Consider the following 14,526-nt stretch of genomic DNA (forward strand, 5'->3'; position numbering starts at 1 on the left):
TGATTTAGTCAAGTAAATGGACATGCTTTTACCTAAAAAGAATTGTTATGCTCACTTCATTTCCATGAAACTTTAGGTCGGCGTCCCAGAAATAAATACACTTATCTTGCTCGATCGAGAGGTAAGAAAGCTTATGAGGTTTTTTTTTGATATGATTGTGAGTATGTTAGATCGGTGAAATTGCTTCATCATCATAGCCTTTTCCCTACTAATTGGGGTTGGCATATGTGATGGCGCTCGTGAGCTTTTATTTTCTGTTTTAACTTTGAGCAACTATTCTACTTATGATTTTATAAACACTTCATTAATGTTAGTAGAATAAATGGGTTCCAACAAAGGGCTTAAGTTGATTCCATTATGTTTCTTTATTGCCTGACTTCAGATAACATACGTGCAGGTCACTTGCATGTCATTATTGAGCAAAGTTGGTTGTAGAACATATCCTTCTTTTTATCAATCATTTTCCTTCATGAAATATAGATGAGCCCTAGTAGAAGAATCCTATGTACTCTTTTGATTTTATTTTATTTGATACACCTTTTTGATTGGTCACTTAGATAAATGGATATTGCAGAAAGAAATTTTGCATGGAAGAAACTCATACGATCTATTGATAGAAAATAAAAGAAGGAAGCTTGCAAGCTAGACTTTAATAGCTTTGCATTGGTTAAACCAAGAATAAGATCTCAAAACTCAACTTTGAATGAAAATCCCTATTTATAATAAAATACCTTACTTAGAACATAAGAAATCTTGATTCTAATTGAACTAGAAGTCCTAATTAAATTAAAATTTGTAATGACACTTTGTCCTTGACAGTGTATTAAAAAGCGCTAGGCGGGTCCTAGGCGGCCTAGGGGGTCCAAGTCGCCCAGCGCCTAGGTGGGCGCTCAGAACTTCTGGGTGCCTGCCCAGTTGAAAAAAACATACCAATATACCATATTCTAAGTTGAAAAGAAAAAAGGATAGACGTCGAGAAGTGAATTTTGATAAACCATATTGTTAAAGCAATAAACTGTAACCATACAAGTGTAGGATATAAAAGTCAACACTCAACACAACAAAAATATACAGAAATTTAGAAAATATGCAGTCTAACAAAGGTCAACACTCATGACTCAACACAACGGTCAACACTCACTCAGCACCAAGAGGCAAGAGTTTTCAGTCGTGATCATCATCATAAAAAAAAATATCAATAGGGCAAGCCTCATCATATGCATCAGAGTCAAGGCCATCTTCATCAGAGTCATCTCCCTCTTCAATATAACGCTCTTCAATATAACGCTCGTCCTCTTCAATATAACGCTCTTCCTCCTCTTCTTATACCTTCTTCTTAACAATATGTGCAGCATTTGCAGATGAGGCCCTAGGAGTCTTGGCTGCTCAACCCTTTTCTTTGTGCTTCTCTGAACTCAAATATTGTATAATTTCCTCCCCGGTAGCCTCAGGATCATTTTTACACGGGTCAACATCCCCCTTAATACCGGCAAGGTATTTATTAAACCGATAAATGCCCCCATTAGTATCATTTCCACAATAATTACATTTAATACGATTTTTATCATTTGGATTCGGGTGATAGCCATACTTCCAACCCGGATCACCACTTCGACTAGAACCCGTAGAAGATACTTCCATAGAACAAGGCTTATTTTCATCATTTTCTGGTTCATCTAAATCAGAAGATGCTTAATCTCATCTCGAACTGCTTCAGGAACCTTTGTACAAGAAGCAACATTACCTCTAACACCAGCAATGCATTTTTTGAATCGGCTAATACCCCCATTGGTATATTTTTTAAAAAAATTACACCTTATACAATTTTTATCATTTGGTTTTGGGTTGTACCCATACTTCCAACCCGGATCACTTCTTCTAGAAGTAGCAGAAATAGATCTATGACAAGGATTTTGTTATTGTTTTTGTTTTACATAACTTATATATTGCTTGATCTCCTCTCTGATAGCTTCAAGAACATTTTTACAAGGGGCAATATCCCCCTTAATACCGACAAGATGTTTCTTAAACCGGTTTATGCCTCCTTTTGTATCTTTTCATTTGGATTCGAGTTGTGTCCATATTTTCAACCTGGATCTTCACTCCGACTTACTTCTAAAGAAGACATCCCAAAATAAAACAAGCAATCTAAAACATAATGTTTTGCACTTACTTTGATTGCTCAAATTCCAAACTTTGAGAAACACTTTGATCCAATGAAATATAGTTTTCTGGAGGTTTCTTTCTCTCTAAAAGGGGTTCTTGTGGGTTTAGGGTTTAGGTTTCAAATGAACCTAAAACTCCTCCTTTTAACCTTTTATATCTTAAAAAAAAAAAAAAGAAAGAAAAAGGGTTCGCCTCTAGGCCGGGCACAGGCCCTGGGCAGCCACCCAGGGCTGGGCGGGTTCCGTACGCCTAGGCGGTCGCCCAGGGACCACCGTCCAGTTTGGCCGCGTAGGCTTGGGCGATACACCCAGGCCTTCTGGACTGCCTAGGCGTTGGGCGGTCTCTTTTTTTGAACACTGGCCCCCGATAAAACATATAATTCCATAAGCACTCCATTTATTTCTCCAAAACTGCCTCGCAATCCTTAACTAAAAAAAAGAAAAAGAAAAAGGATAAAGAACTAGCACTCTTAACTGCTTCCCAACTTGGAGAATTAGGTTTCTCCACATTTGTCCACATCTATTCATTACTTTCTAGATCCAGGCCAAGATTTGTAGTTTGCGAGTTTGACTACACTTCGCTTGCACCACTCTAATTCCAATGCCCTAAATCTCTTGATTGCTCTATGCAATATCCTTGAGATCTTTAATGGCCTTGATTTTAATTAGGCTTTCCTGCTGCTTTGTCGCTGTATTCCTCACGACCAAAATCCTTATCTCTTGAGCCTGCAAAGAAATCAGTTGCACTAGCTTGTATGGAGCTAACATCCCTCTCCGATCTTTATCAACATTCTAATCATCAGCCCTATTTATAATAAAAAGTCCCTACTTAGAACTCAAGAAATCCTAATTCTAGAAATAATAGTCCTAATTAAAATAAAATTTGCAATAACATTTTTAACCTTGATAGACAAATAAGCACTCTTAACTACTTTTCCATGCAGCCCCTAAAATCCTAGAAAAGGCCTAGAAAACCCTAAAATCATTAAACAACTTTAAAGCAAGCCCTAATGATAACCCTTGAAAAATCCCAAAAATATATTCCTGAAAGTTAATAAGACCTGTTGTGCATCGATGGAAGTGGTGAAGAGGATGCACTTTGTAGAGAATTATCCTTCAACTGTAAGGACTTATTATGTACAATGTTATTTTTTTTATATCCGATGAATATTGCAAATATTAGTATCTGGATTTTTTTTGACTTTCAAGCAAATATACATCTCTTATGCTCATGGGTTATAAGTACTAAGAATATGCTTTTTCTTCTCCCTTGCGTTGTGTGTGAGGTCCAACCATTTGGCATTAGCTATAAGTCAATTGATAACGAAGCACTTAGAAAATTTGTGTCATGGCATTTAGGAGTTTTGGATACTTTTGCTAGTTGATGTTAAGAGATGATGTCCTTACATTTAGCTTACGGTGGCCATCCGTTTTTTTCCTTGTCTTTGAAGAATGATTATCTGCCTCATTATGTTGGGTTTCTATCTCTAATATTAATTGAGATGACTTGAGCTAATATAGCTGTAGGACTTGTTTATAGGCATAGGAACAGGGATATAACATTGTAAAAGGAATGCAATTTAGTTTGTGCCTTTGTAAATTGTTGTAGCACTGCCTGTTATGATATTGGAGATTGTAGATTGTAGATTGTTAGTAGTTAAAATACAACTAATATGTAAGAGATAAAAGTGTATAAGAGAGATTAAGTCTAGAAAGATAGAGACAGTTAGAGATAGATAGGTGAGAGAGTCACGTGAAAAACAAGACAGAAGCGTCATGGTTCAGTCCTATTGACCCCCACACCCCACTTATATTCTTTCGTACTAATGATAGAAAGCCTAAAGTACAAAGCTTCCCTTAAATAAGGGAAAAGAAAAACTAGTCCTTAGGGACTTAAATACCAGATGAAATAATATAGATTTATCTATTCACAACACTTCTGCTTAAGCTGGTGTATAGGTATCTGTCATGCATAGCTTGCTTAAGATCATTTGTAGTTGAGGTTTCCCAACATCCTTAGTAAGAATGTCTTCTAGATGGTCTTCTGTTTTAACATATGAAAGACAACTTTCCTTAGTAGGAACCTTTCGTGATTAAATATCATAAAAGGAAAAAAAAAGGTAAAAGAAAAAAACCAAATGATTCACAATATAATACGTTATAGCAAAAAAAAATCATAACCCTTATTCAAATATGTTAATACTTTAAAAATATCAAAATCAAAACGATGTCAGTCCAAACCTCGTCTGTTGGGTCTCCAAAAGTCCTCAAAATCGACCACTCGAAGCTCCAAATACTACCACGAACTATTGCCTTTGATTTCAAAAGAAATAATAATAAAAAAAAATCGATCTTTTGATAAATCATAGATTCGAGGTTTTTAGGGAATTTTTAGCTCTCTGGAGGCCGTGAATTCGGTTGTGGGGGTTTAGAATGCCCCCCAGAATCCTTCCCCCCCCCCCCCCCTTCTGTTTTTTGGGGGTGGGGGGAAACTACTAAATTGACCTTGGCCTAGGCGATTTTTCCGCCCTCGGCAAGTTGTGTCGAGGTGGCGCCTAGGCGGCCGCCTTGAGTAAACCGCCTAGACGGGCACCTAGACGCAAGCCGCCTAGGATCTCTGCCTAGATGCCGCCTAGGCATTTTGCTCACTCATCCGATTAGGCGTCTGGGCACCCGCGTTTTCGAACATACCATTGACATTACTATCCTACCAGGGGTGTGATATGTTATAAGAATCCAACAACCATTTTTGAAACACCAAAACATCCATGCTAGTTCTAGTTTTTTAACTCAACATTACAAACTCGACATGGATAGAAAATAACCATGAAATTATGATTCGATGCACCATACCAATTTTTCAAATATGAGTTTCCAATCCACACCAATTATATAATAGGGTTTCGACCAACATTAGTGTCTAGATCTAGGTTTTCCAGATCTAAGGTTTCGATCCACACCGACTAGGAATTTCGATCCATACCAACCAAATCTAGTCACGCACACGCACACGCACACGTACACGCACACGCACACGCACACTCGTCCTCACAATCAGGTTACATCATTAGGGTTTCAAACAAATAGCCCTAAGCTTCCTGCTTTGATACCAAGTTAAAATACACACTCACATGCACGTCCTCACAACCAGGTTACATCATTAGGGTTTCAAACAAATAGCCCTAAGCGTCCTGCTTTGATACCAAGTTAAAATACAACAAACTAATTTGTAAGAGATGAAAGAGTATAAGAGAGATCAAGATCTGGAAAGAGAGAATAAGTTAGAGAAGGAGATAGGTATGGGAGAGAGAGAGTCCTTGATCTGGAAAGAGAGAATAAGTTAGAGAAGAAGAATAGGTATGGGAGAGAGAGAGTCGTGAAGAAGAAGAAGAGGAGAGAAGGTCATTGTTTAGTCCTACTAGCCCCCACACCCCCCTTATGTTCTTTTATACTAATAATAGAAAGGGAAAAATTATGTCTGTACCGTATATAAAACGGGAAATATTGTCATATACACTTTTATAGGAATATTATTCGCAAGGATGTCGGTTCGAGATTTACAACATCGAACTTGTGCCTTTTCTGAAAAAAAATGCCTCACGGCCTTTGTTTTCCCTACTTTGGCTCGATGTTTGAAACTCTCAACATTGGACTAGGAAATTGACATTTTATTTTTTTATTTTGTTGGGGGCGTAGGCAGTCCGATATTTCAAACCTCGTACAACTGTTAATATAGGTCGTTTGATATTTCAAATTTCAGATTGCTTGTTATCCTTAAATTTAACGTAGAACAAGGTCCAGACTTAAAAACATCGGACTGAAAACATTCACATAACTTGGAACAAAAAGTGGTTCTAGGTTGAAAATCTTGGGCAACTTAACTTGTTCATGGTATATGCCCTGGAAACAATAGCAAGCTGTCCAATGTGTTGAACCTCGGACCACTTGTGCTCCTTATCTTAGTGCGAGAACAAGCAGTCCAAGATTCTAAACCTCTAACCGATACATTACGTACTTGCCTCGACACAGTTCGGGCAATTGAACCATATTTAGGGCTGTTTGATATTTGGAACATTGAACTTTTTCAAATATGCTCTCCCAATGAACCTGAGAGCCCAACCGTTTGGAAAAAGGGGAAAGAAAAGAAGATATAGAACCGGTCTGATATTGCTAATATGCATGCCCTTTCATGTAAATTTTGCATAAAATTGAACAAAAACATAGAAAATATAAAATAAAGTGGTACAGAGGTAATTTTTTCTAATTAAAAGTCCAAATTACAAAACTGCCCTTAAGTAAGAGAAGAGACAAATGAGTCCTTAGGGATTTAAATACAAGAAAAGGTATTCACAACATTAGTTTGCTTTCCAGCTTAGATTTTCTATTGGTTGTGCCCTTCCAAACATCATAATTATTCAAGTGAAGTTTAGGGTCATTATATAAGTTCTTTGGCAACCTTAAAAAAAAAAGGAAAAAAAAAAAGAAGCTCTATGGCTTGCAAAACTTTCTTTCTTGATGTGAGAAACTAATTTTTTTCTTTTCTTAACTCAATGTTCAATATCTGAAAATGGTGTTCGTTTGGTTTAATGGATGATAAGCTCCTAGAATAACTAACGTCGTGCCTGTTGGCTACTATGATGCAAGTATGTAGACAATTAAAATCTCAGTGAAATTTTTATATTTACTAATGGCATAATTTCAATAGTAATCTTTGGATTATTATTTCTTACTACACATGCATAGGGAATATCTTGGTGAATTTAAATGGGACAGAATGTAGAGATAGATTATCGTTAAAAATATCATATTAACCACCAAAGGAGCACTAATGTTTGGAGTGGTTCTTGTTTACAAAATTCTTTCAACTAGCCATTATATTCATGTTGCTGAAGGTGTTTATGAGAATTTGTTGAGATGCTACTAGAGGGATTTGTTGTAGGTTAGGCAGTGGTGGTGGTCATGAAAATTGGGGCCTGTACTCTGTGTATGCTATTAGAACTTACAATGGAAGGTTAGGTTTTGGATACACTTTTAATTTTGAGGGATTGCTTTGAACTGTTCTTGCTTAGCATCTTCTGCCAAGTGCCTTGCGATGGGAGGTTGGTAGTTATCCATCGATTATCACCAACAATCATGTTGTGGACATTCTCTGTAGGTAGAAGTCGCAAGGAGAAAACTAATAGAGACCATAACAGGCGGACTAAGAATTGCAGATATATAACTACCCAGTAGAACGAGAAACAAAAAGTAGACTATGTGAGCTAATTCGTATTTGTATTTTGCCCTAAAAAGTGGACTATGTTATTATGTATACAACTTGGTTATTTACATCTGTTTTGGACAGAAATGCCTGTACAGCTTATAGAGAACATTAAAACCCACATTATAATACTGGTAACGACACATACCCCAAGTCATCAAATTTATCTCAAAATATCTGAAGTAAGTGTGAGTACCTGTGATTCCCTTAGTTTGATGTGATAGAAGATAGAAAATTGACCCTGCCTTTTGAAAATTCATGTGGCTTAACTACTTTTATGTGTAGGTTATTCTTGTTAGTATAGTTTACATTGATTGCCTGACCATTTGTATCAGACAATTAGCATTGTGTCATCCCAGCGCACTATTCCCTATTATGAGCTTAAATTTTTTCTCTTATGGTTTAAATTATTTATTTATTTATTTATTTTGTGGGATGAAGAATATGAAATGATATTGCTTGGAAACTTTAGGAATGAGTTATTGATTTCATTTTCGTATTGTAGGTGGATATGATAACTCCTATGTGTTCTCAATTGACATATGAGGGACTTCTGGACGAGGTATGCTTATGGAGATTACAGTGCAATGGTTCCATGCCTATTCTAAATGGATCTGAAACTAATCATCGACAGTGTTATGAATAGATGGACAGCATTAGTTTAAAGTATATGGACTGAATGATATGATTTTGGAGCAGTGGTGCTGGTCATTTGAACTAATTTGGGATTGTTGTGTGCTATTTGGATTGACTGGGCCAAATGTTTCAGTCTGCCTCTATGGACTAATCTTTTCGTATATCTGAAAGTTTTTTCTTTTAAAGAAGTAAACATGTTTTTATATGCATATTACCTAGAAATTGTATGTTTGTCAACCTTTTTTTTTGAGAATGAATGTTTATCAATTTTTCAGTGGACATGACAGCTATCATTCTCTAGATATCAAAAGTATGACATATTCTAGTTCAACACTCTCCATGATGTTTTCTATTGAATATTTTGATATATATGGCTTAAGATATGTATATAATGTTTTTGTAACATTTGGTTCTTTTATCTGTTTGATTTTATTATTGATCTGTTGTAATACTTCCAGTGCAGTTTTTCCACATCAATAATGGTTCAGTTGAGCTAGATGCATCAATCATGGGGTCTCAGCAGAGTGGAAAGAAGATGAAGGTCCCACTTAATTCAAGGTCACATATTGGAATATGTAAATTATATTGGGATTGGCATCTGATTTAAGTGATATTTATTGTTCTTTTCTAAAAGTGATATGCTTGCATCAGATTTCTACCTTTACTTTCTTTCCTATATTTCTTTCTCCCCATCCCTCTCTCCTCCATCTTCTGGAAAATTTTCTGAAAAAGCTTTTTATAGAATGTTTCTAATGATGTTGTTTTGATTCTCGTTGGATAGCTCTTCATGACAATCTTTTTTTTTTGTTTTTTTAAGTTTTCCTTATTCATCCTTTCTACTTTAAGTTATGGCTCGAGGACATGTGTTTAGCAATCTCTGTGTGCGTGTTTGCGTGCGTGTGCATGTCTGTCGCATGTGCTGAATTGGTACTATGGACATTAGATGACAAATACAGGAACTCATGAATTGTTGCACTTGAAAATTGAAGAAATATTGTTAATCACAAAATCATCTACGGGTGACGTTGAACTCTTATGTAATCCTTCTTGTCTTTAATATAATGTTAACTTTCTCTCAAAAAAAAAAAATATTGTTAATCACAAAATCAAGAATAAATACAATGAAGGAAAATTCAGTACGAGATTGGTATTAGTCTTGTAAACAGAGAAAAGTATCTTTCAAGATATATCTTTAGGATCCTGTGAATCTCTTAATGTACTAATTGATCTCTTTCCCCCCTTCGCCCATTCTATGGAGTGCCTCTTCTTTGTAGGAAGTTCCCAACCTGTGACTTAATAGCCTCTTGATAATGATATCTTACTCTCTATCTTTGAATAATTATATTTCCGTGTTGTTCTCTTTGTGTGAGTGGTTATGATGGCTGAAGAAATATTGATGAAGGGATGATAGTTCAAATAATGGAGTGTGCATCGTGCATGTGTGCATGTGCTTGCTAGGATGGCCAAAGTTGTGGAGCTTAGGCCATCGAAGCTCCAAATCTGAGAGGAAGAGTTGGTAAAAGGTGTGTACAGTGAAGATGAGGCTGTTGGTGTTAGGATGGATAAGAAAGTGATATGCTGAAAGCTGAGAGTAATTGGTTTTGATATCCTTTGCATATTGATGGAGCCCTTGCTGTAGTGCTGGAGTAGAGCATTTCTTTGTCATGGATATCTTTCAATGTTTCAAAAAGCGTTAGGCGGCACCTAGGTGGCCGTGGGGGCCCAGGCCGCCCAGCTCCTTGGCGGGCACCCAAAACCTGGGCGGTGCAGTAGAAAGAAAAATGTTAGAATTTTGATATTCTAACCATAAATGAGGAGACTTTTGATATTCTGACCATAAATATTAGAATTTTGATATTCTATCCATAATCCATATTTGATATTTCCCTGAATGAGGAGAATTTTGATAGTCCATAGTCCATAGTTTCATACAATGCTAAAACCGTACAAGCATACACTGATACACACAAAAGTTAGATAGTAGAAACTAGAAACTAAAACTAAGAAAAAGAAAATATATAGAAATTTAGAAAGTATACGGTTTAGGACATGAATCAATAGTCAACACTCAACAATCAACACCAAGAGTCGAGCGTCTTCAACTTTGCATTCTTTAGTCATCATCATCATCATCATCAGAAGGAGTAGCATAAGCCTCTTCATATACATCAGATTCGAAGCCATCATCATCAGAGTCATCTTCCTCTTCAACATAACGCTCGACGTCCTCTGTTTCATCTGAATTTACGTCTTACTCTGTGCAGATGCGGCCCTCGGAGTCTTGGTAGCATCAAAATGTTCATGAGGCTACCAGGCTAAAAAATGTTCATGAGGCTACCAGGGAGACTATCATCATCAGAGTCATCTTCCTGTTTGTGTTTTACTGAACTCATATATTGGTTAATCTCCTCTCTGATAGCTTCAGGAACGTTTTTACAAGAGGCAACATTCCCTTTAATACTGGCAAGATGTTTTTTAAATCGGTTTATGCCCCCTTTTGTATCTTTTTCACAATAATTGCATCTTATTCAATTTTTGTCATTCGGATTCGGTTTATATCCATATTTCCAACCCTTATCTCCACTTCGACTAGATATTGAAGAAGACATCTCAAAATAAAACAACCAATCTAAAAAATAATTTTTTGCATTTACTTTGATTGCTTGAACTCCAAACTTCCACCTTTGAGATGTTTTCTCATGCTAATATTCAAAAACACCCTCTAATAGGACTAAAAAAACTCCAAAACTAAATTTAATCTTGATGGGTGATGTTTGGATCCATTTTCTGTAACTTTGAGAAACACTTCAATCGCATTAAAATCATAAAATCTAGTTTTTTTGAGGTTTTTCTCTCTCTAAAATGGGTTCTTGTGGGTTTAGGTTTCAAATGGACCTAAAACCCACCTTTAAAAGCATTTTTTTTTTTTTTTTTAAAAACCCTAAAAGAACCCTGAGAAAAAAACCCATTTCCGCCCCTAGGCGAGGCGCAAGCCTTGGGCGGCCTCCTGCTTAGGCGGGTGCCATACCGCCTAGGCACTGGGCGGTTTGCTTTTTGAATCACTGATATCTTTGCACTTGAGGTTCTATTAAATATCGGGTAGAGGATAATGTGCAAGCTTTCTGTGTTATGGCATTTTGGTGCTTTGGATATCAATTAAGTGGATTCTCCTACCTTTTATTCAAGTTGGTCCATGTATTGAGAAGTTGTGTCTGAAGAGAGAGAAGAGTAGATGGGTAGGTTGTAAAGAGGGAGAAGAATAATTAGAAGAAATCAGATGAAGCTTTCCACTAGAAAGTTGTTCTTAGAATGCCAAAGGTGGTCCTCATGGGCTAGTGAGAAGAATTCAAAGCAGATCTTGTTTTTCTTTCGTTCATTTGATTGACTTTCTTTCTAAGAATGTCTGCATTCTGCTGCTGCTACATTCTGGATATGTTGCTGATATTGCTTTAACTTTGAGTGTGCTGGTTTGTGAATGTGATTTAATGGCCATTGTGGGCTATGGATACTCCAGATGGTGTCTTGTTCAATGGATGGTCTCTCTCTCTTAGTACTCAGTTTTAGACTTATCTGGTTATTATTGTGTACCATGGATTATTGATGGCTGCAAGTTGCTTGAGGGGAATGGATGTGCATAAGGTTTGCTGGTGGTGGGGTGGCCTATGGTTTTTCATAAAAAATGGGGTGGCCTATAGTTAAGTGGAAGTGGGGCATTAATAGTTAGTGACTATCAATCATATTTGAGGATTTTCTTTGGGTCACTCATATTTGGAAAAATGAGTAGTTTTGGATTTTGATGGTTTTTGAACAAATACTAGTGTTTAAAAAAATGGTGATCCAGATCAGAACCGGCTTATCTGGATAAGGAATCGGTCAAACTGATTTCGATCCTGTAAAGTATCAGGAATCAGTCAATTCTGTCAGAGAACTGACCGGTTCTATTAGTCAGAGAGCCGGCCCCAATTTTTTCATTTTTTTTTTAATTTTTTAATTACTAGTTTTAGAATTCGGATTGCCGATCCGCTAAACTGGCTTAGAAATCCGAAGGTGCGATTTGGATCAACAAACCGTGTTTTAAACATTGCAAATAACTGTCTTGGGCCCAGTTTTGATGGCAGAGCAACTCCAACAAGAAGCTGTTTATTTGGTGTTTGTTTGATAACAAAGTCTTTTGAATGTTAAGAAATTTGAAAATCTCAAGAAAGAGTTTGTTGGCTTTCCATGTTTCTCAATAACGTATTATCTCAATGTGCTTCTTCTTCTCTCTATTTGACTGTATAGTTGAATTCAAGAATTTTTTATAGATGTAATATTTTGACTGTTTGGTTTAATAATAGGAGTAGAGATGAGTAAGTAGCTGAGATTGACGGCCAAGAAATACTAAAAAGACCGCACTTTCGATATCTTGGGTCGATAATCTAGGAAAATGGAGAGATTGAGGAAGATGTCGCACATAGACTTAGAGCTGGGTGGACAAAATGGAGATGTGCAACCGGAGTTTATGTGATCGCCGTATACCAATGAAGCTGAAGGGCAAGTTCTATAGGACAACTATGAGACTAGCTTTACTTTATGAGGTGGAATGTTAGGCAGTAAAAAAACAATATACGTATAGAATGAGTGTAGCTAAGACGAGGATGTTGAGATGGATGAGTGTCAAGACAAGAAAAGATAGAATTCAAAATGAATACATTCGGGAGAATTTAGGTGTGTCACCAATAAGTAATAAGATAGAGAAAGTAGACTTAGGTGGGCTGGCCATGTGTGGCGCAGACCCAGTACAACACTTGTTAGGAGGTGCGAGTTAGTTTAAGTGGAAGGCTCAAAAAGGACAAGGGATAGGCCCAAAGGACATGGTTGGAAGTAGTGAGAAGATATGGGGACTTATGGCCTCACTGAGGGTATGACCCTTAATAGAGGGGAATGACGGATCAGGATTCATGTAGCCAGCCCCAATTAGTTGGGAAAAGGCTTTGATGATAATGATGATGTTGATGACATTTTGACTGTTTGCCTGACAAAATTAGAATTTATACAAAGCTAAGTCTCCCTCATGCATTTCATTGAACAATTTTCAAGACTTGGTCATGGTACTAGAGCTCGAGTATCCAACAATCATGGTCGGTTCCAAGAAGCTAGTTTTTCATAGCCATTTTAGCAAACATTTTATAATCAGATTGTTTATCAAAGCATTTACCACATCTATCTCCTATGAAATTAATCCATGAAGCATATTGCCTAAATACAAATTTTCTAACATACAAATCCAAGCCCAAAGAATACTAACCAATTGTTTGTTATAATAAGATAAATTCCATGTATACAAAATTTCAACGCAAATGAACATATCTGTAACAACTAACAACAATCAGAACTGTCTCAAGTTATTGCCCAGCATCTGTGACTGCAAACACTCTAAATTTGCATAATATTACTAACTAAATTACCTAAACAACAAAAAGAAGCAAAAAATAAATAAAGTTCTTTAGTTTATTCATGGGAAAGGTTCCATAAGAATAAAATTCATTAGTTTATTCATGGGAAAGGTTCTATAAGAGAAATTAAACTATAGAATTTTCACCCTGAAGAAATGGGGTAAGCAACAAACTTGCAAATGTTAGATTTGAAGTGGAGCCCTTATGGCTGGGATTTTGAAACCCAAGGCATTTGAAACTGGAATCCAGATTCTCCAAACTTTGATTGAGTGGAGACTTAGTTGGTACAGTTGGGTTGTTCAGAGAAACAGAACATCACAAGAAACAAATTCAAATTCATAAAAAACACTGTTACACAACCAAAACCCAACAACAAGACCACTCCAAATAGATGGTTCTTTTACTTAAAGAGCTCACTTTCAAGAAGAAAACAGCCAAGAAACCTCCAACACAAGGCTAACAAGAGAGAGGGAGAGCATTCGAACTGGAACCGAGTTCCTCCAAATTCTGATTGAGCAGAGACCTAATTAGTACAGTTGGGCTCTGCAGAGAAACGGTACATCACAAATGAAATGAACTCAAATGCATAAAAACCACGGTTACAAAATAAAAAACAACCAAAACCCAATTACAAAACTAATCCAAATAAATGGTTCTTTAACTTAAAGATCTCTTTTCAGGAAGAAATCAGCTGAGAAACCTGCAAATAAAAGGTTAACCAGAGGGATAGAGGGCATTTGAAACTGGAACCCAGATCCTCCAAACTTTGATTGGGCGGAGACCTAGTTGTTACAGTTGGGTTCTGCAGAGAAACGGAACATTACAAAAGAAACAAATAGATGGTTTTTTTTAACCTAAAGAGCTCAGCTAGATAGGTAGGTGGTGAGGACCCGGTTGGGGGGGTGTTGAGGGTATTTCACTCCTAAATGGATGGTGGAAAAAGGGCTTTGTTCCCAAAATTTGATCTATCCTAAGGGGGCCTTATTTCATTGTATTCATTGAAGGAAATATGCATAATCATCCTTTTGGG

At 36.7% G+C, this 14,526-nt stretch overlaps 1 protein-coding gene across 16 annotated transcripts in view; it reads left to right on the forward strand.

Moving 5' to 3' along the window:
- ATVPS33 (Sec1/munc18-like (SM) proteins superfamily) overlaps positions 1-14,526 on the forward strand; it is a 55,212-nt gene that overhangs the window by 9,353 nt on the left and 31,333 nt on the right. For all 16 annotated transcript variants that reach the window (XR_016058766.1, XR_016058767.1, XR_016058771.1 and 13 more), the window contains exons 8-10: positions 77-121; positions 7,931-7,987; positions 8,525-8,619. Coding sequence is in view for 7 of the 16 variants with exons in the window: in XM_020662491.2 (XP_020518150.1) it covers positions 77-121; positions 7,931-7,987; positions 8,525-8,619 (197 nt within the window). In the remaining 9 variants the exon portion in view is untranslated. The remainder of the gene's footprint in view (positions 1-76; positions 122-7,930; positions 7,988-8,524; positions 8,620-14,526) is intronic.

The sequence above is a fragment of the Amborella trichopoda genome, chromosome 7, assembly GCF_054954075.1.
Source record: "Amborella trichopoda isolate Santa Cruz 75 chromosome 7, AtrichopodaSantaCruz75HAP2 v2.0, whole genome shotgun sequence".
NCBI lineage: Eukaryota > Viridiplantae > Streptophyta > Magnoliopsida > Amborellales > Amborellaceae > Amborella > Amborella trichopoda.